Raw genomic sequence first — 26,299 nt, 5'->3', positions numbered from 1 at the left:
CTGAATTAGAAGAGCTGAAAGAGCAAGAAAAAAAAAAGAAAGAAAAAAATAGTGAAGCGCTTATATCACATAAAAAATAAATAAATAAAATTAAAGTGCATTCAAAAAAATTAATAATATAAATTTCGTATTCTCATGTGACAAATCTATGTAGTACACACTAATGTACACAGTAATGAAACAAATAGTGCAACCAAATGTATTTATACTTTAGTGAATTAACACACACTGTGAAAAAACCTATTATGCAGTGCATATAATTAGAAACTCCAATGTACAAAATAAGAGTGAATAAAATAGTGAATAAAAACTCATATAATATATCGATTATCCACATAAAATAGTGCCTTATTCACACACACTATATATACATCATGAGTGAAAAAGAAAAAATGCCCATGCATGTGACTCTGTGCTTTTTTGAAAAACACACGTGTTCTCCACTTCTAGGCGCAAATTAAATCCACCAAATGGCAGCAATGCCTGCTCACCTCCCCTCCTTGACCCACACAGGGCCCCAAAGCTGTTTCCACCTCAGTGGTATATCTCCTCTGGCAGACTCCTTATTCCATCTCCTCTCTTTTTTTTTTTCCCAAAAAACAAAGTTTATTGAAAACAAGATACAAGTGATCACACGAAAATGTACAGATGAAGTGTACATAGGACATACAGCAAAGCATGTATCATACAAAGGTAAATGAGGTCCAACGCAAAACCAAACAGTGTGGATGAACTAGGCCACGACAGGGTTGTGCCTGTAATATTTAGGTAGGCTTGTCAAGTGCTAAAAAGAAAGAGACGTTTGGCCTCCTACCATATTGTCTTGCGGTAAAAATCTGTAGGGGGAAGACGAGCAAATACGATACCTAAGTAGAAGTCAATACTACAGAATACGATGATGGAATTGTGCGAATGTAGGAGTAATTGTCGTGGGAACCGCTGACGAATTGCGGGAGGTGATGCTGACCACCTACTCAATGTTCTATTGGAAAAATTGTCCGAGACGTGTGTAAGCATATGAAAAGAAAAGACAAGAGAGGGCGAGAAAAAAGGGAAAGAAAGAAAGAGAGAGAGAAAAAAAAAAAAAGAAGGAGGGGAGGGGGGGGAGGGAAGGGGGGAGGGAGGAAGGGAAGCAAATATGGAGGGTAAAATAAGAGAGGGGACAACTGTCAAAAATATCTTATCCTCAATACAAACAGTAACGGGAGTGGGTGGAACATACGCTTTCATCGGCGTCGAAAGAATGCGCATGTAACACAGGGGGGAGTATGATAGCACCCTCAGGTCAAATACTACTAAATGACACTATCGAGAAGTCCATATCAGGTTCAGACAGGCTGGTCCATGAGGGATCGATACTCCGGGGTAGTCAGAAAATGGGTCCAACAGGCCCATACGTGAGAGAATTTCGTAGGAGTGTCGAGAGCAGTCGCAACCAGTTCTTCCATGTCCGCCGTTTTACCCACTCGGGTGAGCCATTCACGTATAGAGGGAGAGCGAGTGGAGCCCCACAGAACCGGAATACAGAGTCTGGCTGCGTTGATCATGTGCATGGCTAATGATTTAAAGTACTGAGCCCTGGGAAGGGAAGAATGATGGAGGAGGAATTGAGCAGGAGAGAGAGCTAAGGGTAAGGTACTTATAGACACTACTAACCTGTGGACCTCCTGCCAAAATGGTTGAAGAATCGGGCAAGACCACCAAATGTGAAGAAAGGACCCATCCGGAGTCCCGCATCTCCAGCAGCTGTTGGGGAAGGCGGGGTTAAAATGATGAATTCTTGAAGGAGTTCGGTACCATCTAGAGGCTATTTTGTAGCTGTTTTCTTGTGTCGAGACATTGAGGGAACATTTATGAAAGTATTGGAAGACCAGGTCCCAGTCTGAGTCCGACAGCTCAGCATTAAGATCTCTCCTCCAAGCCCGACATGCGGGGAGGGAGTCATAAGACCGGCTCTCCACTAGAAGTGGGTAGATCTCCGAGATCAGATGTTTCCGCGGTTCAGCCTTCGCGCATGCAGATTCAAATGGGGTAAGAGAGCGATGCCAGTTATGAGGGGGTTTATGAGAGAGCAGATAATGTCTGATCTGGAAATATACCCAGAAAGGGAATTCGCGAATACCCAGGCTTTCCATCTCCTCTCTTAATTCTCCACTCCAGAATTGTCCTCTTGATTTACCACAACCTATGGATAAATCTGCATGCACTGGGGAATCCAATATGGCCGCGGCGTCCGGACGTTGCGTCACCGGAAATGACGAAACGAAGCGTTGCGTCACGTGCGTCGTGACTTCATCAGGGTTACCGCCCCCCGGCGACTCTCCTACACAAGAGGGGGGATAAGTCAAGAATCTTAGGAAAATAATGAAGAAAAAAGTGGGCGAAAACAAACAGGCGCACCAGCACTTGTGAATGACAAGGAGTTCTTTAAAACCCCGCCCATTTCCACCTACTGTGAGTTCTAAGGAATTGACATAACTCCCTCTTTTTGTGTGAGCAAAAACGAGTTCGAGAGAAGTTAGGAGGAAGACTTGAATCTGAATTGGAAGAGCTGAAAGAGCAAAAGATACGCTCCAGGTGAGTGCCGAATCTGCATAACCCCTCCGCAGACACGCAGGTGCTGGCCTGATCCATGATCACAGATGCAATGGAAAAGCAGAATGGTTGGCCGCCCAAACTGCAATGTGGTGGATGAAATCCTTTATTGGAATCCTTTACATGCAATATGATAAGAACATAACAGCTCCAAGACAGGACAGAGGAGTAGTAGACGCGTTTCACATGAAAGCATGCTTAGTCATTAGTAATGACTAAGTACGAGTTGGTGTGAAACGCGTCTACTACTCCTCTGTCCTGTCTTGGAGCTGTTATGTTCTTATCATATTGCATGTAAAGGATTCCAATAAAGGATTTCATCCACCACATTGCAGTTTGGGCGGCCAACCATTCTGCTTTTCCACTGAATTGGAAGAGGCTGTTAACCCCGCTTCCCAAGTGTCCTATAGCAGAAGTACTGCTACAGGGGGGGAAGGGTGGCAGGGCGTTTATGTATATATACCGTATTTTTCGCCGTATAAGACGCACTTTTTCTTCCCCAAAACTGGGGGGGGGGAGTTGGTGCGTCTTATACGACGAATAGAGAGAGAATCCGTGAGGCGCGGCCACGGCCGTAGGAAAGGCCGTGGCTTTGGCCTATCTCTGGAGCGGTCGGCCATCTTAGTACACCCGGCGGTGCGCACTGACGTCATCACCCCCTCTGCTCGTGGATCCTACCATAGCACGGATCTACAACAACAGGTGAGGAGCGGGGCAATGCAATGTTACTGGCTATTATTACTAATGTGGGGGCAATGTTACTGGCTATTATTACTAATGTGGGGGCAATGTTACTGGCTATTATTACTAATGTGGGGGCAATGTTACTGGCTATTATTACTATGTTGGGGGCAATGTTACTGGCTATTATTACTATGTTGGGGGCAATGTTACTGGCTATTATTACTAATGTGGGGGCAATGTTACTGGTTATTATTACTAATGTGGGGGCAATGTTACTGGCTATTATTACTATGTTGGGGGCAATGTTACTGGCTATTATTACTAATGTGGGGGCAATGTTACTGGCTATTATTACTAATGTGGGGGCAATGTTACTGGCTAATATTACTAATGTGGGGGCAATGTTACTGGCTATTATTACTATGTTGGGGGCAATGTTACTGGCTATTATTACTAGTGTGGGGGCAATGTTACTGGCTATTATTACTAATGTGGGGGCAATGTTACTGGCTATTATTACTAATGTGGGGGCAATGTTACTGGCTATTATTACTAATGTGTGGGCAATGTTACTGGCTATTATTACTAATGTGGGGGCAATGTTACTGGCTATTATTACTAATGTGGGGGCAATGTTACTGGCTATTATTACTAATGTGGGGGCAATGTTACTGGCTATTATTACTATGTTGGGGGCAATGTTACTGGCTATTATTACTATGTTGGGGGCAATGTTACTGGCTATTATTACTAGTGTGGGGGCAATGTTACTGGCTATTATTACTAATGTGGGGGCAATGTTACTGGCTATTATTACTATGTTGGGGGCAATGTTACTGGCTATTATTACTAGTGTGGGGGCAATGTTACTGGCTATTATTACTAATGTGGGGGCAATGTTACTGGCTATTATTACTATGTTGGGGGCAATGTTACTAGCTATTATTACTAATGTGGGGGCAATGTTACTGGCTATTATTACTAATGTGGGGGCAATGTTACTGGCTATTATTACTAATGTGGGGGCAATGTTACTGGCTATTATTACTAATGTGGGGGCAATGTTACTGGCTATTATTACTAATGTGTGGGTAATGTTACTGGCTATTATTACTAATGTGGGGGCAATGTTACTGGCTATTATTACTATGTTGGGGGCAATGTTACTGGCTATTATTACTAATGTGGGGGCAATGTTACTGGCTATTATTACTATGTTGGGGGCAATGTTACTGGCTATTATTACTATGTTGGGGGCAATGTTACTGGCTATTATTACTATGTTGGGGGCAATGTTACTGGCTATTATTACTAATGTGGGGGCAATGTTACTGGCTATTATTACTATGTTGGGGGCAATGTTACTGGCTATTATTACTAATGTGGGGGCAATGTTACTGGCTATTATTACTAATGTGGGGGCAATGTTGTACTGGAACAGTGATGGTGATGACGAGTGGGGGGCAACGGTGGAAATTACGTGATGAGTGGGCAGTATTGGGTTCAGAATCTTTTTTTTCTAGATTTTCCTCCTTTAAAATTGGGTGCGTCTTATATTCCGGAGCGTCTTATATGGCGAAAAATACGGTATATATATATGGGGCCGTTCTACTCGCACCACCATTGGCAGCTACAGATGTCAATTACGGGGTTCTGGCTGGAGATTCCCCGGTGGCAACCGGCGATCGCCCAGTATCACTGACAGGGGAGATTTCTGTGTGTAAACAACACAGGTCTCTCTCCTGCCAGCATGTCTCCCTAGTAAAACACACACAACAAATACAGTAATACACACGCAGCACACAGTTAACCCTTTGATCGCCCCAGATGTTAATCCCTTCCTGCCCAGTGTCATTAGTACAGTGTCGGTGCTTTTTATTAGCACTGATCACTGTAGTCGTATCACTGGGGATTTCAGTGGAAGTTAGTCAATTCCACCCCAATGTCAGAATGCCCACCGCAGTCCCGCAGTCCCTCAATAAGTCGCTGATCACCGCCATTACTAGTATAAAAAATAAATAAATTACATTTCCAGTATATATACCGCCATTTGTAAATACAATAACTTTCACATAAGCCAATTAATTTACACGTATTGGGATTTTTTTTATCAAAGACATGGAGCAGAATACATTTTGGCCTAAATTTATGACATGTTTTTACTAGTTATGCTTTACAGCAAAAAGTCAAAAAAATATAATTTTTTTTTTCAAAATGGTCAGCCTTTTTTTGTTGATAGCATAACAAATTAAAAAAACACAGAGGTGATTAAATACCACCAAAAGAAAGATATATGGGAAAAAAGGACATACAGTTAATTTATGTACAGTGTTGCATGACAGCGCAATTGTCAGTTAAAGTAACGCAGCGCCTTATCGCAAAAAATGGCCTGGTCAGGAAGGGGGGTAAATGGTTAATATGCAGATGAGTGCTACTGACTTAATTTGAAGATGAACTGGTCTTTCACCTGGTGTGGTGGCGGTGTACTGAACAGTGAAAAGAAGAGGATACTCACAGTGTCACTTATTAACACCAATAGGTGCAGGGGCGGACTGGCAACTCATGGGGGCCCCGGGCAATAGGGGATCATGGGGCCCCTGTGTCCTTGCCCAAACTCAAAAAAGCCTATGAAAAAGGTACCAGGGGCATCTCATTGGGCCCTCTACTGACCCCGGCCCTCGGGCAGTACCCCAGTTTCCAAATGGTCAGTCCGCCCCTTCTATGAACACAACTTCTGTTATAGATCTCTTCTCCTTAGATGTGTAGCATTTCTGAGCAAGTGCCACAGAGCTTGTACCGGTCTCCACCAACCTAGCAGTCCTTTCACGTCGCCTCACTCTCAGTGACTATGATCCATATGTTGCCATTGGATACAAGAAGCACATTACTTGCTTGTTCTCCTCCTGAGGCCTCATTACTCCACTTGTGACTGCCAGGCTATGTCCCCAGGTACTCCATGCTGTGATTGAGGAATCGATCACCAGTCAAAGGGCCAAGCATTAAACTTCTTCACTACCTGAGTTTCCATCTTCCATGCCATGTCACCAGCTTCCTGGCTGGTTGGCTGCTTAAGCACTAGACACAAGTATGGTAGTCAGTAACAACCTCCTTAGGACAGTTTCTCTGCTTTTTAGACCTCTATACTGTAACTTCTCTAGCTTCTCTCGCCCCGTTGAATAAGCCCTTTTCTTTGATACGCCATGCATGCACCCCTTTAATGACTTCAGACCAGGCAGTTAAATGGAACAACAAAGTTATTTTACTAAAGTAGTTTAATGTAATGCAGAAGCAGGTCTCAAAGATATCTCTAACACAGATTCCTGACAAGTGCCCCTGTTGCAGTGCCCAAAGAGGTAGTCATACCTTCATTAGGTAGTCAAATCTTTCAAAAGTCCTTTGCAAGGCAAGAGTCCATTATTGGAAGTAAATCCATAATTTGGTGTCAATAATACATAACTGTCTAATAAATCCTTGACTGGCAGCAGAAGTCTATATAAGTCCATGCCCCCTGGAACCCCAACTACGTTCCTACAAGGAGTGGTACCCCAGCAGAGTTCCAGCTTACATCTTAGCAGTTCAGTCCCCAAAAAGCTGCTGATCTAGATTCAGTTCCTTTTTATACATTTTGCCCAGGAGAGTGCGTCACTCAGAGAAGCCTAGGAAAACCTGGCCAGCAGAGCTAACCCTTACCTCCCAAGCCGCAGCATTCACTAAGCAGTGCAATTTACACAGTAGAAATTACATTTAACCCCAAAATACTGAACGTACCCAACACTGAAATACAAGCCTCTTGCAGTCCATTTTTATCATGAAATGTCTCATGCCCCGGTCGGTGACGTCACAAGGGGGCGGGTCACCCGGTGGCCCCGCCCTTTAGATATTTAAGAACTGTCAGGCCAGAGGAGCTGTAAGACGGTGGGAGACAGCGGCGATGACGGGCATGGTGCTTGACGTTGGATCTACTCCTGAGGCCTTTTTCTTTTCTCTTCTTTTAACCTCCCTGGCGGTATTCCCGAGTGTAGCTCGGGGTAAAGTTTCAGTACCACAAGCGGTAACCCCGAGCTACACTCGGGAATACACTGCAGCGTTGCTCCGGGATCCCTCCAGCACTTACCTTGTCCTGCGCTCCCGCGATGTCCCCCCTGCAGTGTCCCCTGTAATGTCCTCCGGCTGATGCCGGCATCTGTCATCTGTGTTCCGTCCCCTGCGAGCGTCGAGACGTACGGGGGACGGGACGGCGGGAAATTTGAAAATGACAAAAAGTGACATTCACTAAATACACTAAAATCACATAGTATAACATTCCTGTATCAAACCATTTCACATACATTTTGTCCCGAGTGCTTTGTCCGGCGCCCTGCCTGCATTTTTACTGTTCTTTCTGCCTGGAAACTGAGAAACGTCCATGGCGTCCAAAAAGCGTCCCTTTAGGTCAAAATCGGTTTTAGACCGGCTAGAGAACAGCGATAGTAAATCAGAACCACTTGCAGAATTGAGTGATAATGATTCGTGGGGGAAATCCTCATCAGACACTGAAAACGATTCTGCGACTGAGCTCAGCGATGTGCGAATTTGGCGCTATATTTCACATTTCAGTGTTTTTGGTTTGATTATATTATTGAATTACATTTATTATTATATTATTTTTTGATTATTTATTAAATTATAATTTATGATTTCGTGTTTCAAATTTTATCATCCCCGGGATGTTTACTAGACTCTTGTTCGGACAGATTTCAGTGAGTTATTCCTAAGAATTACAGGCCTACAATAAAAAAAAATACATGTTTCCATGCAAAAAAATGTACCGCTTTGAGCACAGAAATACTGACATAATCAGACCGCTAGGGAGGTTAATAAAAGCATTTTTCAAAGACTGTCTCCTGCCTTTTTTTCCACTACATTTTTTGTTTTTGTGAATCGGTAGCCGTACCATGTACCCCATACATGGTAGAGGCCAAGAACTGGGGGCCTCCTTGTTAAACCGCACCCCCCCCAACAACCACTTGCCAGGGTTGTGGGGAAGAGGTACTTGTCCCCATGAACATGAGGACAAGGTGCTTTGGGGGGGAGCTCTCTTGCCCCAAAGCACCCCTATATTGAGGACATGTAGCCTGGTATGGTTCAGGAGGGGGGGGGCACGTTTCCTGAATTATCAGGCTGCATGCTGCATGCATGATCAGGGTCTGGTAAGGATTTGGGTGGGTGGGGGGCACTCCATTTTTTAAAAAATTGTTGATGTGGGGGCTTTCCCTAGAAACCCATACCAGACCCGAAGGGCTTGGTATGGATAAAGGGGGGACCAGCAAATCTTTTTTTTTACATTCAGCTGTCAGTGGGGAACCTCGCTGACAGCTGAAACATTAACACATAGTTTTCACTGCTAAAATAACGCACGACTTGGAAAAATAACTCATGCTGTATTTTAGTAGCATTTTTTAGTGAATGCAAATGTTTACAAAAAAACTGTGTGGTATCTTACTGCATACTGGGTAAGATACCACTTGGTATATTGTGCCCTATGTATCATCTAGAAGAGAGTTTATACTTTTCTATATATGGTTGTTTGGCTAAACTGTGGTTTATTCCTTTTTTTATTCCTTTTTTTAGGGGTTATGCACCCCAAAACATTTCAATATACGATAATAAACATTTCTGTGTTTTATGATTTTGTTCTTATGAGTTTTTTTCTGAGAGGAAGAACCTCAGTTCCATTAACCACTCCCAGTCCGGACACTTTCACCCCCTTCCTGTCCGGACACTTTCCCCCCTTCCTGTCCGGACACTGTCACCCCCTTCCTGTCCGGACACTTTCACCCCCTTCTAGTCCGGACACTTTCACCCCCTTCCAGTCCGGACACTTTCACCCCCTTCCAGTCCGGACACTTTCCCCCCCTTCCAGTCCGGACACTTTCACCCCCTTCCTGTCCGGACACTTTCACCCCCTTCCAGTCCGGACACTGTCACCCCCTTCCAGTCCGGACACTTTCACCCCCTTCCTGTCCGGACACTTTCACCCCCTTCCTGTCCGGACACTTTCACCCCTTCCAGTCCGGACACTGTCACCCCCTTCCAGTCCGGACACTTTCCCCCCCTTCCAGTCCGGACACTGTCACCCCCTTCCAGTCCGGACACTTTCACCCCCTTCCTGTCCGGACACTTTCACCCCCTTCCAGTCCAGACACTTTCACCCCCTTCCTGTCCGGACACTTTCACCCCCTTCCAGTCCGGACACTGTCACCCCCTTCCAGTCCGGACACTTTCACCCCCTTCCAGTCCGGACACTTTCACCCCCTTCCTGTCCGGACACTTTCACCCCCTTCCAGTCCGGACACTTTCACCCCCTTCCAGTCCGAACACTTTCACCCCCTTCCAGTCCGGACACTTTCCCCCCCTTCCAGTCCGGACACTTTCACCCCTTCCTGTCCGGACACTGTCACCCCCTTCCTGTCCGGACACTTTCACCCCCTTCCAGTCCGGACACTTTCCCCCCTTCCAGTCCGGACACTGTCACCCCCTTCCTGTCTAGACACTGTCCCCCCCTTCCAGTCCGGACACTTTCACCCCCTTCCAGTCCGGACACTTTCACCCCCTTCCAGTCCGGACACTTTCCCCCTTTCCTGTCTGGACACTTTCACCCCCTTCCAGTCCGGACATTTCCCCCCCCTTCCAGTCCGGACACTGTCACCCCCTTCCTGTCCGGACACTTTCCCCCCCTTCCAGTCTGGACACTTTCCCCCCCTTCCAGTCCGGACACTTTCACCCCCTTCCAGTCCGGACACTTTCCCCCCCTTCCAGTCCGGACACTTTCACCCCCTTCCAGTCCGGACACTGTCACCCCCTTCCTGTCTGGACACTTTCACCCCCTTCCAGTCCGGACATTTTCCCCCCCTTCCAGTCCGGACACTGTCACCCCCTTCCTGTCCGGACACTTTCCCCCCCTTCCTGTCCGGACACTTTCCCCCCCTTCCAGTCTGGACACTTTCCCCCCCTTCCAGTCCGGACACTTTCACCCCCTTCCAGTCCGGACACTTTCCCCCCCTTCCAGTCCGGACACTTTCACCCCCTTCCAGTCCGGACACTGTCACCCCCTTCCTGTCCGGACACTTTCACCCCCTTCCAGTCCGGACACTTTCCCCCCCTTCCAGTCCGGACACTTTCACCCCCTTCCAGTCCGGACACTGTCACCCCCTTCCTGTCCGGACACTTTCACCCCCTTCCAGTCCGGACACTTTCCCCCCCTTCCAGTCCGGACACTTTCACCCCCTTCCAGTCCGGACACTGTCACCCCCTTCCTGTCTGGACACTTTCACCCCCTTCCTGCCCAGGCCAATTTTCAGCTTTCAGCACTGTCACGCTTTGAATGACAATTGCGCGGTCATGCAACACTGTACCCATATGAATTTTTTAGCATATTTTTGAGACAGATAAAGCTTTATTTTGGTGGTATTTATTCACCACTGGGATTATTTTTTAAATGAAAAAGTCCAAAAATTTAGAAAAAAAGTGTTTTTCATATAAAATGTTGCAAATAAATAATATTTCATCATAAATCTTGTCCAAAATGTATTCAGTTATCTTTTTAGTAAAAAAAAAATAACCCAAATTAGTTTATAACCAAAAATTATAATTTTTAAAACATTTTTTTACATTTTAATTTTTTTTTTTATATTATTAATTTTTAATTTAACATACTGTCACCCTAGCAGTACAGTGTCACCATTGTGACACTGTCCTACTTGTGGGGGTGATGAAGATTTTTTTTTTTTTTACACTGATTGCTTTTACACCCATAAAGGCTGTAAGAGGAATCATTTCTCCTTCTCTCTGGCTGCATTCTTGCAGTTATTGAGAAATACTGAGTGAGCTGTGATTGGTCACAGCTTGTCACATGGTACAAGGCTGTTGTGAATAGCCCTGTACCATGTGACCTCTGTGATCATTCACAGATTTCACACGTAGTAAGCAATGATGTGGGAAGTGACATCTTGCTTACTACTCTGCATGTGATCACTGATTGGCCAATCAGTGATCACATGATCAGGACCTCGCACAGAAGTCCCGTACGGCGATTGGAGGACACAGCGGGCACTGGAATGCGGTGCTGCACGCTCCCAGGGAGCGCTCCCAGTCCCATACGACGATCGGTGTTCCACTGTGTCTGGAGCTTGAAAATGCGGGTGCCGTTTATGAACGGCAACCCGCCCCTGGAGTGCCACCATGCTGCCATTTATAAACAGCGGCCGGACGGGAAGTGGTTAAAATCCCAGCAATGCTTTTTGTTTTCAGCAATGCAATGCTGTACACAGGGGCGGACTGACAACTCATGGGGCCCCCGGGCAATAGGGGATCATGGGGCCCCTGTGTCCTTGCCCAAACTCAAAAAAGCCTATGAAAAAGGTACCAGGGGCATCTCATGGGGTCCCCTACTGAACCCAGGCCCTCAGGCAGTGCCCGAGTTTCCAAATGGTCAGTCCGCCCCTGGCTGTGCATAAAACCGCAGGGTTGCACAGAGATATAGAAAATTGCAGACAAATTGCATTTTTCCACACCGCTCTGCCCCGCAGCTGACAGTTGCAAAGACGTGCAAACAGGACACAAAGAAAACCACAGTGTCTTGTATGCCCTTGCAGAGAACCGCTCTCCACTTCGGTGTGAATGCTCCATAGAAAAAACAGAGCTGTGGTGGTAGTAATATAAAACCCCCCACTAGGGGGAGTACCTTTATTGGAATAAGCAATGGAACATAAATACACTTGAGCCTGTGTCTTGGAGGAAGTACCTGGGTCAGGTGGACGGCCCGTCCGCCGGGGGTGATGTGCAGTGGTGATGAAGGAAGTTAAGCCTGTCAGATGCAGGGACCACGTGATCGCAGCGTCCCGGGATGATGTCACAGCAATAGCCAAGAGATGGAGGAGAAGCCCAGCGTGCTGCCGCAAGCAGGGGAGGTATGGCCGGTTTCCAAGACAACATGTTTCGTACACATGTGCTTTCTTAAGTCCTGGAAAGGGAGAGGTGTGAACCCATCTTTACATATCACAAGACTTTTTATCAAGCACACGTTGTAGCCTCCCTAGTAGCCTGATTATGTCAGTATTTCTGTGCTCAAAGCGGTACATTTTTTTGCATGGAAATATGTTGGTTTTTTATTGTAGGCCTGTAATTCTTAGGAATAACTCACTGAAATCTGTCTGAACAAGAGTCTAGTAAACATCCCGGGGAGGATAAAACTTGAAACATGAAATCATAAATTATAATTTATTAAATAATCATAAAAAATAATATAATAATAATAATAATAAATTTAATTCAATAATATAATCAAACCAAAAACACTGAAATGTGAAATAGAGCGCCAAGTTCGCACATCGCTGAGCAAAGTCACAGAATCGTTTTCAGTGTCTGATGAGGAATTTCCCCCACGAATCATTATCACTCAATTCTGCAAGTGGTTCTGATTTACTATCGCTGTTCTCTAGCCGGTCTAAAACCACTTTTGACCTAAAGGGACACTTTTTGGACGCCATGGACGTTTCTCAGTTTCCAGGCAGAAAGAACAGTAAAAATGCAGGCAGGGCGCTGGACAAAGCACTCGGGACAAAATGTATGTGAAATGGGTTGATACAGGAATGGAATACTATGTGATTTTAGTGTATTTAGTGAATGTCACATTTTGACATTTTTCAATTTCCCGCCAGTTCCATCCCCCGTACTTCCTGACGTTGCAGGGGACTGAACCCGGATGACAGATGCCGGCATCGGCCGGAGGACATTACAGGGGACACTGCAGGGGGGACATCGCGGGAGCGCAGGACAAGGTAAGTGAAGAAGAGATCCCGGAGCACCGCTGCAGTGTATTCCTGAGTGTAGCTCGGGGTTACCGCTTGTGGTGCTGAAACTTTACCCCGAGCTACACTCGGGAATACCGCCAGGGAGGATAAAAAATGTATAATCTTTTGGGGTTCTAAGTAAATTTCTGGCAACAAAATTCAGATTTTTACATGTATGTGAGAAGTTTCAGAATTGGCTAGTTAGGTAAGTAGTTAAAAGCCCCTACAGGTCATCACATTATAGGTACCCATGAATATGGACCACATAATTATTGCTCTCATTCTGGCATGCGTGGAGATATTTAACTAGTTGCCGACCGCAGATAGCCGAATGACGGCTGCACTGCGGCCGGCCAGTTCTGAGTGGACGTCATATGACGTCCCACCAGAACGCGCTCTCCTGCACGCCCCATTGGGCACGCACCCGGCGATCTCCGTGATCGTTGTGTCCTACGGACACAGCTGATCACGAGATGTGGTAAAAGGCCAATCATACCGGCCTTTTACCACGTGATCAGCGGTGTCCAATGACACGCTGATCACAGGGAAATGCAAGTGCCGGTTCTCGGCTGCACTTTCCTCACGCTGTCAGATCGTGAGGAAAGTACTGCCGAGAACCGGCAGTTGTCAGAGTGAGGATCGGCACCGATCATCAGGGCACTGATGATCAGTGCCCTGATGATCGGAGCCCAGCAGTGCCACCCACAAGTTCCGCCCACTTGTGCCCAGCAGTGCCACCCACAAGTTCCGCCCACCTGTGCCCAGCAGTGCGCCCACTAGCTCCGCCCACCTGTGCCCAGCAGTGCACCCACCTGTGCCCAGCAGTGCACCCACCTGTGCCCAGCAGTGCACCCACCTGTGCCACTCTGCAGTGTCACACACCTGTGCCCAGAAGTGCCACCTACCTGTGCCCAGCAGTGTCACCCACCTGTGCCCACCCACCCACCTGTGCCCACCAGTGCCACCCACCTGTGCCCACCAGTGCCACCCACCTGTGCCCACCCACCAGTGCTGCCCACCAGTGCCACCCACCAGTGCAGCCCAGCAGTGCTGCCAGTCAGTGCCACCAGTCAGTGCCCAGCGGTTGTGCCAGTCAGTGCCGCCAGTCAGTGCCCAGCAGTGATGCCAGTCAGTGCCGTCTATCAGTACCCATCATCAGTGTCACCTATCAGTGCCGCCTATCAGTGCTGCATATTAGTGTCGCCTATCCGTGACACCTCATTAATGCTGCCTATCAGTGCCGCCTATCTGTGCCACCTCATTAGTACTGCCTATCAGTGCCCTTTAGTGCTGCCTATCAGTGCCCATCAGTGCCGCCTATCAGTGCCCATCAGTGCTGCCTCATCAACGCACATCAGTGAAGGAGAAAAATTACCTGTTTGAAAAATTTTATAATAGAAACAAAGAAACTTTTTTTTTTTTTTTCAAATTTTTTGCACTTTTTTAATTTATAGCGCAAAATGTAAAGCGCCCAGTGGTGATTAAATACCACCAAAAGAAAGCTCTATTTGTGAGAAAAAAAGATCAAAATTTCATATGGGTACAATGTTGTATGACCGCGCAATTGTCAAAGTGCGGCAGCGCTGAAAGCTGAAAATTGGCCTGGTAAATAAGGGGGTATAAGTGCCCGGTAGGCAAGTTAACATGTGTAGTGCAAATTACATTTTTGTGCATAGGCTCCCCCAGCAGATGTATTAGCGTTCCTACATGCACATGTGTGGGGACAGGATAGGCTTAACTTCTTTTGGGGTGGGTTTCTAAATGCTTGGGTGTAACTTTCTTTACGCTTTTTTCACTGAAATATTATTTATATCACATTGGGCTTTAGAAGCCCCTTTTATAATATAATTACTTTGTGACAGGATCTTTTTAATGAAACATTAGCATATATTAGATGTCTCACTTGCCTTCCATTGAAACTAATGGAGCACAGATCATACTCCATTAGCTTCTTCCCTGTTTGCAGCAGCTGGAAAACATGACACTAGAAAGCAGAAGTGATGTCATACACATTATTCCCTGGTTCTTTGCAACTAGGGGAGATCACAAATGGATCAAGCTTGGATCTCACCTCCACCCAATGACACCAGCAATTTAAATCCCGGGCCAGCAGGTGGGACTGCGGAGACTGAGAAGCATTGCAGGGGGATTGCACAGGAGGGCACATGTTAACCACCCAATCACTTTCATTAGAAAGCCAACAGTCAGCTTGTGGAGTGTGCGTAACACCCCCCCCCCCCCCCACCGCCACCACCACCACCACCACCACCATTGCCGCCTATGTGTGACAAATAAATTCTAAAAAATTCTCTTTGAAAATTCTAATCCCCTACTCAGGAAAAGAACCATGTAGCAAGCATATGGCACCGCTCAAGGCTGGACAGGACATGATCACCCCGCTGGCAAGGAAGAGGGGAACAGCATCCCAAGTTATCCAGAAACTAGGCAGTGTGCAGAGAAAGAGGATGGGCGCCACTCATACCCGTCCCAAGGAGTCCTATAAATACACTGTGGTGCAAATGGCCTCAGCTGTCACTCCGGCCACGCCCTCTGATGCATCTCCTGAGGCCAAGCCCCCTATGGGTGGGGCAAAACACATCAGAGGGTGTGGCAGGAAAAATTGGTTTTAACCAATAATTGCTGATCTCACTGATATGCGCTTCAAACATCCAACAGAAATCTATAAACAAATAAGTGCAGTGCAATATTGACGATACAAATCTTTTAATACATAGTGCTTATTAATTTGTGCTTTCATAGCGTAAATACCTTTGAAGAGGACACAGGTAAATGTGATGAAATGCGTCGGAGTGAAGCATTGTGATGTCCTCGCGTCAGCCCGGAAGTGACCAGTAGGGGGTTACCCAGTAAGCTGAGGCCAATCCAAAAGCTTTAAGGGGACATCCCATGATTTTTTTCTTTTTTATTAAGACAAATTTTAAGGTGAAGCACCATGATGTTTATCCTTATGTTCTTGACCTGAGGAGCCATTTTAGATGATGATTCTTGGTGTAATAAATTTAACCACTTCCTGTCCGGCCATTGTATATAAACGGCCGGACGGTGACAGTGCAGGGGCGGGGGCTGTTTATAAATGGCCTCCCCGCCCCCTGCTTGTGCACGCTCCCTGGGAGCGCGCAGCACCGCGATCCGGTGCCCACTGTGTCCTCCGGACACAGTGGAACACCAATCGTTGGACGGGACCTCTGTGCGAGGTCCCGATCATGTGATCACTGATTGGCCAATCTGTGATCACATGCAGAGTAGTAAGCAAGATGTCACTTGTGACATCATTGCTTACTACGTGTGAAATCTGTGAATGATCACAGAGGTCACATGGTACAGGGCTATTCACAACAGCCTTGTACCATGTGACAAGCTGTGACCAATCACAGCTCACTCAGTAGTTCTCAATGGCTGCAAGAATGCAGCCAGAGAGAAGGAGAAATGATTGCTTTTACAGCCTTTATGGGTGTAAAAGCAATCAGTGTAAAAAAAAAAAAAATAATTCTTCATCACCCCCCACAAGTAGTACAGTGTCACCATGGTGACAGTATGTAAAAAAAAAAAAAAAAAAATACATAATGTAAAAAAATAAAAAAACATTTAAAAAAAATATAATTTTGGTTATAAACTAATTTGGGTTATTTTTTTTTTTACTAAAAAGATAAACGGAATAAATGTTGGCCAAGATTTATGATGAAATACTATTTATTTGCAAAATTTTATAAGAAAAGCACTTTTTTTCTAAATTTTTGGACTTTTTAATTTACATAGCAAAACAAATAAAAATCCCAGCAGTGCGAAAATACCACCAAAATAAAACTTTATCTGTCTCAAAAAATGCTAAAAAATTCATATGTGTACAGTGTTGCATGACCGCGCAATTGTCATTCAAAGTGTGATAGCACTGAATTCTGAAAATTGGCCTGGACAGGAAGGGGTGAAAGTGTCCGCACTGGAAGTGGTTAACTGAAGAGAAATTGGAGGTGGATGATAAATCTGGTGATAATATTGCTAATGCCCCCTGAATAGGGAAAAGCGCATAGCGACCTATTTCATCCATAGGTCTGTGGATCCTGATGAGTGCATTGGGTGAATGGTGGTGGCAATCACTTGGATGGTAAAAAATTCTCACTGAATGCACAAAGGGATTTTTGGACTTTTCACATTTGACCACAAAGACTCTTGGAATAGAAGGATGATGATATACTGTATTATTACAGTTTTATTCATTTATTCAAGGTTTCAAATAGATAAGATAAAAAAATACATTATTTAATTTTATCAAACAATCAAGTTTACAGTGAGAGGCATATAAATAAAAGCTGCGGTTCAATCAAGCCACACTAGGCTTGTCTACATTTGTCAGTAAATGTACTTATCTGCTCGGTAAATCCATCTGAAACCAAAGCAGTTCATAACATTGTCTGTTCTCTATATACAGTGGGGATGGAAAGTTTGGGCACCCCAGCTAAAAATTTGTATTAATGTGCATAAAGAAGCCAAGGAAAGATGGAAAAATCTCCAAAAGGCATCAAATTACAGATTAGACATTCTTATAATATGTCAACAAAAGTTAGATTTTATTTCCATCATTTACACTTTCAAAATAACAGAAAACAAAAAAATGGCGTCTTCAAAAGTTTGGGCACCCTGCAGAGTTAATATCTTGTACTGCCCCCTTTGGCAAGTATCACAGCTTGTAAACACTTTTTGTAGCCAGCCAAGAGTCTTTCAATTCTTGTTTGAGGTATCTTTGCCCATTCTTCCTTACAAAAGTCTTCCAGTTCTTTGAGATTTCTGGGCTGTCTGTCACGCACGGCTCTTTTAAGGTCTATCCATAGATTTTCAATTATGTTGAGGTCAGGAGATTGTGAAGGCCATGGCAAAACCTTCAGTTTACGCCTCTTGATGTAATCCCCCGTGGATTTCATGGTGTGTTTAGGATTATTATCCATTTGTAGAAGCCATCCTTTCTTTAACTTCAGCTTTTTCACAGATGGCATCAAGTTACCATCCAAAATTTGCTGAAATTTTATTGAATCCATTTTTCCTTCTACTCCTCAGATGTTCCCTGTGCCACTGGCTGTAACACAACCCCAAAGCATGATTGATCCAACCCCATGCTTAACAGTTGGACAGAGGTTCTTTTCATTAAATTCTGTGCCCCTTCTTTTCCAAACATACCTTTGCTCATTCCGGCCAAAAGTTCCATTTTAACCTCATCGGTCCACAGAACTTGTTTCCAAAATGCATCAGGCTTGTCTATATGTTCATTTGCAAAGTTCAAACGATGATTTTTGTGGTGAGGACGTAGAAGAGGTTTTCTTCTGATGACTCTTCCATGAAGACCATATTTGTACAAGTATCTCTTTATAGTGGAATAGTGTACCACAACTCCAGTGTCTGCCAGATCTTTCTGGAGGGATCGTGCAGTCAAACGTGGGTTTTGAATTGTTTTTCTCACAATCCTGCGAGCTGTTCTGTCTGATATTTTTCTTCATCTTCCAGATCTTGCTTTAACTTCCACTGTTCCTGATGACTGCCATTTCTTAATTACATTCCGAACAGAGGATATTGACATCTGAAAACGCTTTGCTATCTTCTTATAGCCTTCTCCAGCTTTGTGAGCGTCAACTATTTTCAGTTTCAGTTTTCTAGACAACTGCTTAGAAGAACCCATGGTGCTGATTGTTGGGGCAAGGTCAGATGAGTCTGGGCATTTAAAACCTTTGAGATTGACATCACCTGGTCTTCCCAGACGATGATTGAGAACAATCCATGGCACTGGCAGGTCTCAGCTTTGCAAAGGGAGCAGTGCATGCTATAAATTCTGCAGGGTGCCCAAACTTTTGCAGACGCCATTTTTTTGTTTTCTGTTATTTTGAAAGTGTAAATGATGGAAATAAAATCTAACTTTTGTTGACATATTATAAGAATGTATAATCTGTGCCTTTGATGCCTTTTGGAGATTTTTCCATCTTTCCTTGGCTTCTTTAAGCACATTAATACAAATTTTTAGCTGGGGTGCCCAAACCTTCGATCCCCACTGTAGCTGGTGTTACCTACACCTGGACTTCCCACTGAAGAATGTGCTCTAAACATTATTAAAACACGCCAGTGATTGTTAATGAGGACATATAAATGAAAGCATCAAGTCTACCTCATTTTTAATAATGACCTTTATAGGGTGGATATTTTCAGGTTCTCGGTGGCAAGAGGTCATCTGCCAAACATCAAGAATGATAACTGGTAGCTTAGAGAACATAGCCCTCATCAAAGTGTCCAGCTGCAATGATAACCAGTCACTTCCATGGTCAAACCGGTAGCCAGTGTTGGCTGATTTGATGAGGATCTTTGTTTCGGGGCTGCGCTCTAACAGCCGAACTACTGCTTCTCGAATGTGATGTAACCTATGGATATACACTCCAACAGGGTAAGTGAGGAAGTGGCTCCAGCATGTTAATACGATGATCATCCCATTCCGCTTCCCCAATCTATCCAACTCTGAAGCAATGTAGCGTAGTTCTGGTACTCCAGTACGTTCCATACGTAAAGGTTTTTGGTGGGCTCTCCACTGGACCAAATAATTAAATTCTGCATCTGTGGCTAGAAGCGGACCTGGGTTGTGAGTCACATGAAGACTGATCTCCTTCAGAGCTAAGATTTTGGAAATAAAATGCATGGTAAAATTAACAAGTGAATCACAATTATGAGAATGGCTGAAGTGTATCTCTAGGCAAAATTTTTTTTTGTTGTTTGTTGGCCCAGTTTGGGAAATGTTTTCACCACTCAACACAAGGAAAGAAAGTAAGGGTAAATCTCTCTAACAGGCACACAACTGAAGTAAAAAGACTTCGGGGTCAATTTGCTAAAGATTACCTCATGCGATATTACTGTCACGTGACTCATTTGCTTAAATTATTGCATGTGGTAACAAAATGTCCAATTCACAAAAAAAAAAAAATGATTCTATGGTATTTAACGCCAAAATAAAAAATTTAAAAAAACCATGTGGTAAGCTATTAAGTCCAATTCACAGGACAGAAATGTCACTGGAACACCAAGGATATCCAATATGGGTCAAAAAAGGCTTTACTGAAGGTTTACATAGTTACCGCAAGGCAACATTTCGGAGACTCGAAGGACCCCTTCATCAGGTGTGCTGGTTACATTTCTCTCTGTTGACTCGGCTTGATTCCAGTTGAAGGTTGCTGCAGCACCCACCCAGGGGCGGACTGACCATTTGGAAACTCGGGCACTGCCCGAGGGCTGGGGTCAGTAGGGAGCCACATGAGATGCCCCTGGTACCTTTTTCATAGGCTTTTTTGAGCTTGGGCAAGGACACAGGGGCGCCATGATCCCCTATTGCCCGGGGGCCCCAATAGTTGTCAGTCCGCCTGCACCCACCTATGCATACAGCCATCTTTAGTAGGAACGTGTGTGTTGGGATTAAGCGTCTTCATTATTTCCAATTCACAAACACAACAGGAAGTAAAAAAAGATGCAATATTTATCACCAGGGTTTTGGTAGCGGTATTTTTTCTGATGCAGCAAGGGAGTCCCCCCAGGGGTCTGGTATGGATACTAAGGGGAACACCATGCCAACATTTTTTTAAAAAATGGCCTGCCCCCCCCCCCCCCAGATCCATACCAGACCCAAAATCCCTTAGGATTGTGAGGGGACCCGCATGCCATTTTGTATTTTATTTTGCTTTTTTCATCATTTGTATTTGCTGACATGTTTTGTTTTAATTCAGCTGTCAACGGGACACGCACTGACAGCTGATAAGGTATCAGTTGTTAGGGACACAGCGGCTGACTTCCTTAACAGCCAGCTACTGTGCAATATATTACCGCAATAAATTATCTGGCAATGACAGCAATACAGATATTTTGCCGCAATAGTTATTTACCGCAAAATGTTTTGTGAATTGCACATTTGCAAAAAAATACGTTATTTTACCGCATTTTTTCAGTCATTATTTAACTCTGAGTGAATTGATCCCATAGTTTGTAGTGTAGGGAAAGGCATGAACCAACGCTAGCACATTACTGAATGTGTCCCCATTGGAGATTTGCCATTATTTCCTTTCACAATGAAAACATTGTCACCAGGTGTCAAGACCTGGATTTGAACCCTGGACCTCTGCTCTATCTGGCCGCAACCTGCTGAGCCATCTGAGATGCTGGACATTTCCCCTATCCTAACCATTCGACAATCTTGCCTTGTACCTTGTTTCTTGTAAACCTTGACCTCTTTGCTCCTCCCATGAACTAATTGGGCCATGTGTTTGCACTTTATGTTTGCCAGATTGTTGTGTTCTCTCCAGCTGATATCTTAATCCTTCGCATACCTGCAGCCAGGGGCGGACTGACAACTCATGGGGCCCCCGGGCAATAGGGGATCATGGAGCCCCTGTGTCCTTGCCCAAACTCAAAAAAGCCAATGAAAAAGGTACCAGGGGCATCTCATGGGGCCCCCTAGTGCCCGAGTTTCCAAATGGTCAGTCCACCCCTACCTGCAGCTGTTCTTGTCTTCACTACTATACGTTACCGACCTTTGGCTTGTTCCTCGCTTATACTTCCACTTGATCCCAACCTGCAACCACTTGTTACTGAACTGTGGCTTGTTTGCTGACTATATTTCTGCTTGATTCCTGTTATTGTTACCCAACTTGCTCACCTCCTGGTGGGATGATCCTGAGGACTGTGACCTGGTATCAACACACAGCAAAACCTATCTCCACCATCAGGAGGTCTGGTGAATACGGGTTAGTGCTTAGACCCCGCACCTCAGGTGAGCTCACATTATCCACCAGAGTGACCTGCTTGTGTACTTATTCCCCTGGTCGGTGGGAGCCTCTCTACTGCTACATCTCCAAGCCTGACCCCTGACTGTGACACTAGGATAGGCATCAAAGGGAAATCTCCCCAACAGGACACTAATAATAAAAAAAAACCTGATAGGGGTTCTACTTGTTCCCTGTTTTGTAACATACTTGGTATGAAATCCACAAGGTATTCCCACCACTGTCGCAGTGTAGAGTCTCCAAACATGTAGACTATCTTCCCAGCAAGGCATTTTGCTGCTGTAGTATGATCATCAAACTGTTTATTGGAGCAAACCAGAGACTTCCAGACATCTTTGTAATAGAAGCCTGAGGGGTTTGGATTCTTTAGTCCAGCAATACATGCAACATTTGCACCTGGAGAAAAATAATGAAAACCTTTCTCATGATGTCATTAATATCAAGTATTTATTTTTAATTATGAATGATTATTACCTTTAATTATATTCTAGTACAAATGTACAACTGAACTCAACAATAGGAGATCAAGCCATAAGTAGACTTCTGAAGACGTATTAACCCTTTTGCTGCCATAGGTGTTTTTGCATTTGTTGCACACGTTTAAAAAAATATTTTAGGCCTGGAAATTATACCCCCCCTCCAAACATTATCTATTTTTTGAAAGCAGACATCCTAGACAATACAATAGTGGTAGTTCTAACTTTTTATGATACACAATAGTACCACAAATTTTCAGTAAAAAACACACTAAAGTGAATAAAAAATGAGGTTGTGCTGAGTAAATAGATACCCAACATGCCAAACCTTAAATTTGTGTGTGCCTATGAAATGGCGACAAGCACACATATTTTCTATAGGTGATGCTTCAAAAGCCACATGCAGGTCATCAGTTCAGTGTTACAGATGGGGTCTTGTTCTACAATTATTGCTCTCACTCCGGAATGCACGGTGATATGTTACATGTGTATGTCAATCAATGTTTTCACACGTAGGCACCTGGACACGTGCGTTTACATTCGTAGATTTTGTGGGGGGGGGGGGTGTTATGTGCTTGGGTCTAATGTTATTTTTTGCAATTAAAAAAAAAAAAAAAGAAGATCTACCTTTTTATTTCATCAAATAGGGGACACAAAGTCCCCTATGTGATGATTTTTAGGTGACGGGTTCTCTTTATTGAGACATGCAGGGTCTGAAAGACCCCAATGTCTCCTCTGGTCTCCACTAGAGGTATTGCAATACATGTATCCCTGGCTATTCTAACCGGGGAAAGTGACAACTGTGACCTGGAGGTGGCGTCATACACGTTGCTTTCCGGATCACAAGAAGAAGGGGAGGAGATCGGACATTCTTCTGCTCTCCTCTCTCCCCTCCACCCTCCTGGGGGGGGACTGATATTGGGGGGCTGTGGAAGCCATCGAGCAGCAGAGCAGCTGCCCAACTGTTTCCACCTGACAGGCAAGAGTCTGCTTTTCATTTTTATACACAAACCAGATGGTTGCAGTTACTGGGTTGTGTATAAAACCCCTGCTGTCAGGTGCGTACCACATGTAGACCTGGCGGTGAAAAAGTTAAATGATTATAATATTTCTACTTGTTTAGTTTATATAAACGGTTTATATTTCCCCATTATTTAGCTTTGCATACTTTTATGTCTCATTCTTTAGCTTGAGTCAGGTTGTGAAAAGCCACCTGAAGTGACAGTTACTACTCCATACCTCTACCCTGTGTTATCCAGCTTCTGAACGTGCAACACATGAAACCAGCTATCTTTAACCTCCCTAGCGGTCTGATTATGTTCATATTTCTGTGCTGAAAGCGGTAAATTTTTTTGCATGGAAATATGTCGTTTTTTTATTGTAAGCCTGTAATTCTTAGGAATAACTCACTGAAATCTGTCCGAACAAGAGTCTAGTAAACATCCCGGGGATGATAAAATTTGAAACACAAAATCATAAATTATAATTTAATAAATAATCATAAAAAATCATAATATAATAATAATAAATGTAATTCAATAATATAATCAAACCAAAAACACTGAAATGTGAAATAGAGCGCCAAGTTCGCACATCGCTGAGCTCAGTCGCAGAATCGTTTTCAGTGTCTGATGACGAATTTCCCCCACGAATCATTATCACTCAATTCTGCAAGTGGTTCTGATTTACTATCGCTGTTCTCTAGCCGGTCTAAAACCGCTTTTGACCTAAAGGGACGCTTTTTGGACGCCATGGACGTTTCTCAGTTTCCAGGCAGAAAGAACAGTAAAAATGCAGGCAGGGTGCCGGACAAAGCACTCGGGACAAAATGTATGTGAAATGGTTTGATACAGGAATGTTATACTATGTGATTTTAGTGTATTTAGTGAATGTCACTTTTTAAAATTTTCAAATCTCCCGCCGGTACCGTCCCCCGTACATCACGACGCTCACAGGGACCGGAACCCGGAAGACGGATGCCGGCATCGGCCGGAGGAGATGGCCGGGGACACTGCAGGGAGGACATCGCGAGAGCGCAGGACAAGGTAAGTGCTGGAGGGATCCCTGAGCAACGCTGCAGTGTATTCCCGAGTGTAGCTCGGGGTTACCGCTTTTGGTACTGAAACTTTACCCCGAGCTACACTCTGGAATACCGCCAGGGGGGTTAACCAACTGGATATAAATTCAAAATACCTACCATCTTGGTCTAATGAGAGCACCTCAGTGGCCAATAAGGGTACTTTTGAATTGGGAGATGGTGGGTCTATAGGGCTCAGAGTGCAATTCCAGAATGTCAAAGCTTTAGATCAGGGTTTCTCAACCAGGGTTCCATGGAATCCTAAGGTTCCTTCAGAGGTTGCTTCCACTGACACCAATGATCTCTTTAGCTATCTGTAAGGGGGTAATTCTTCTCAGTGACCACAAGTGTAGGGAGCGTTCTTCCCACTGACCATCAGACTAATATACCATGAGTTGTAGATATAGTATATTTTAGCAGGGGCTCCCTGAGACCAGAAAGTTATTTCAAGGGTTTCTCACCTACCATTTGTGACATTCTTCAGAGGTAAGACGTTAAGTGACCCAAGATTTGATGGGATTTCTTGGTCAATCAATGACCTGTGAGGGCCAAAAAAAGTGCTTAAATTATGAAATCTGGGTATTCATTCATTATTAATGCTATCTTATGAATAGTAGAAAAAACCTTCTGCGCTGCTATAGGTATAGATAGGACTATTGATAAAAGCTGCAAACACCTAGACCTAGACACCACTAGTGCAAGGAAACAAATAAAATGGTGTTGCGCTAATATCAATAGTACTAAGGACACAATAATTTGAAGAGTTGGGAGACAAAAAAAATATAACCCCAAAACAGAGGAGATAAGTATAAAGGCCTGAATCCAGACCTAATTAGGTGCAATATGAACTGTGACAAAGACAACGTGAGTAATAATCAACAAGTGTACATAAATAATACATAAAAATGTAAAGGCCTGAACCCCGACCAAACTAAGTGCAATATAGATTGTGATGAAATAGAAAGTGAACAATATTCACCAACAGGGCCGGAATCACCATTTAACCAATCGAGCACTGCCCGAGGACCCAGGGTCAGTAGGGGGCCCCATGAGATGCCCCTGGTACCTTTCATAGGCTTTTTTGGGTGTGGTTTGAGTGTGGGTGAGGACACAGGGGTCCCATGATTTCCTATTGCCCGGGGGCCCCATGAGTTGTAAGTCCGCCCCTGGTCACCAAGTGAACATAAGTAATGTATTCAACATAATAGGACTAACACGTCCTAAATAAAAGTGCACAAAAAGCACCGTGCAAAGAAAACTGTGCCAAAATCAAATGGCAAAAATACGTGCAAAACTAATCAAACAAGGTGCATGAAACTACAAATGCATCATAAATAATACATAAAAATGTAAAGGCCTGAACCCAGACCAAACTACGAATCACTGGATAGTGATGAAAACAACATGCACAATAATCAACAAGTGACCATTTAACCAATCGAGCACTGCCCGAGGACCCAGGGTCAGTAGGAGGCCCCATGAGATGCCCCTCGTACCTTTCATAGGCTTTTTTGGGTGTGGTTTGAGTGTGGGTGAGGACACAGGGGTCCCATGATTTCCTATTGCCCGGGGGCCCCATGAGTTGTAAGTCCGCCCCTGGTCACCAAGTGAACATAAATAATGTATTCAACATAATAGGACTAACACGTCCTAAATAAAAGTGCACAAAAAGCGCCGTGCAAAAAAAAACTGTGATAAAATCAAAAAGCAAAGAAATATATGTGCAAAACTAATCGTACAAGATGCATGAAACTAAAAATGCCCCTTATAATCAGGATTGATGCCAGTGAAAAATGCACAGTGGAAATAAACGTGCGTCAA

General features: G+C 44.4%; 1 protein-coding gene across 1 annotated transcript in view; it reads right to left on the bottom strand.

Annotated features, from left to right (window-relative positions):
- Positions 1 to 19,118: 19,118 nt before the first annotated feature.
- LOC149452561 (NXPE family member 3-like) overlaps positions 19,119 to 26,299 on the bottom strand; it is a 37,333-nt gene continuing 30,152 nt past the window's right edge. Inside the window, exons 4-6 of the mRNA XM_089689347.1 lie at positions 24,944 to 25,017; positions 22,115 to 22,321; positions 19,119 to 19,772 (exon numbers count right to left, since the gene is read on the bottom strand). Coding sequence (XP_089545473.1) covers positions 19,240 to 19,772; positions 22,115 to 22,321; positions 24,944 to 25,017 — 814 coding nt within the window. The 3' untranslated portion in view covers positions 19,119 to 19,239. The remainder of the gene's footprint in view (positions 19,773 to 22,114; positions 22,322 to 24,943; positions 25,018 to 26,299) is intronic.

The sequence above is a fragment of the Staurois parvus genome, unplaced genomic scaffold, assembly GCF_062004578.1.
Source record: "Staurois parvus isolate SC_StPar_1 unplaced genomic scaffold, SC_StPar_1.0 ptg000470l, whole genome shotgun sequence".
NCBI lineage: Eukaryota > Metazoa > Chordata > Amphibia > Anura > Ranidae > Staurois > Staurois parvus.
The sequence above is the reverse complement of the archived record's forward strand: the minus strand, read 5'-3'. Positions and strand labels throughout refer to the sequence as shown.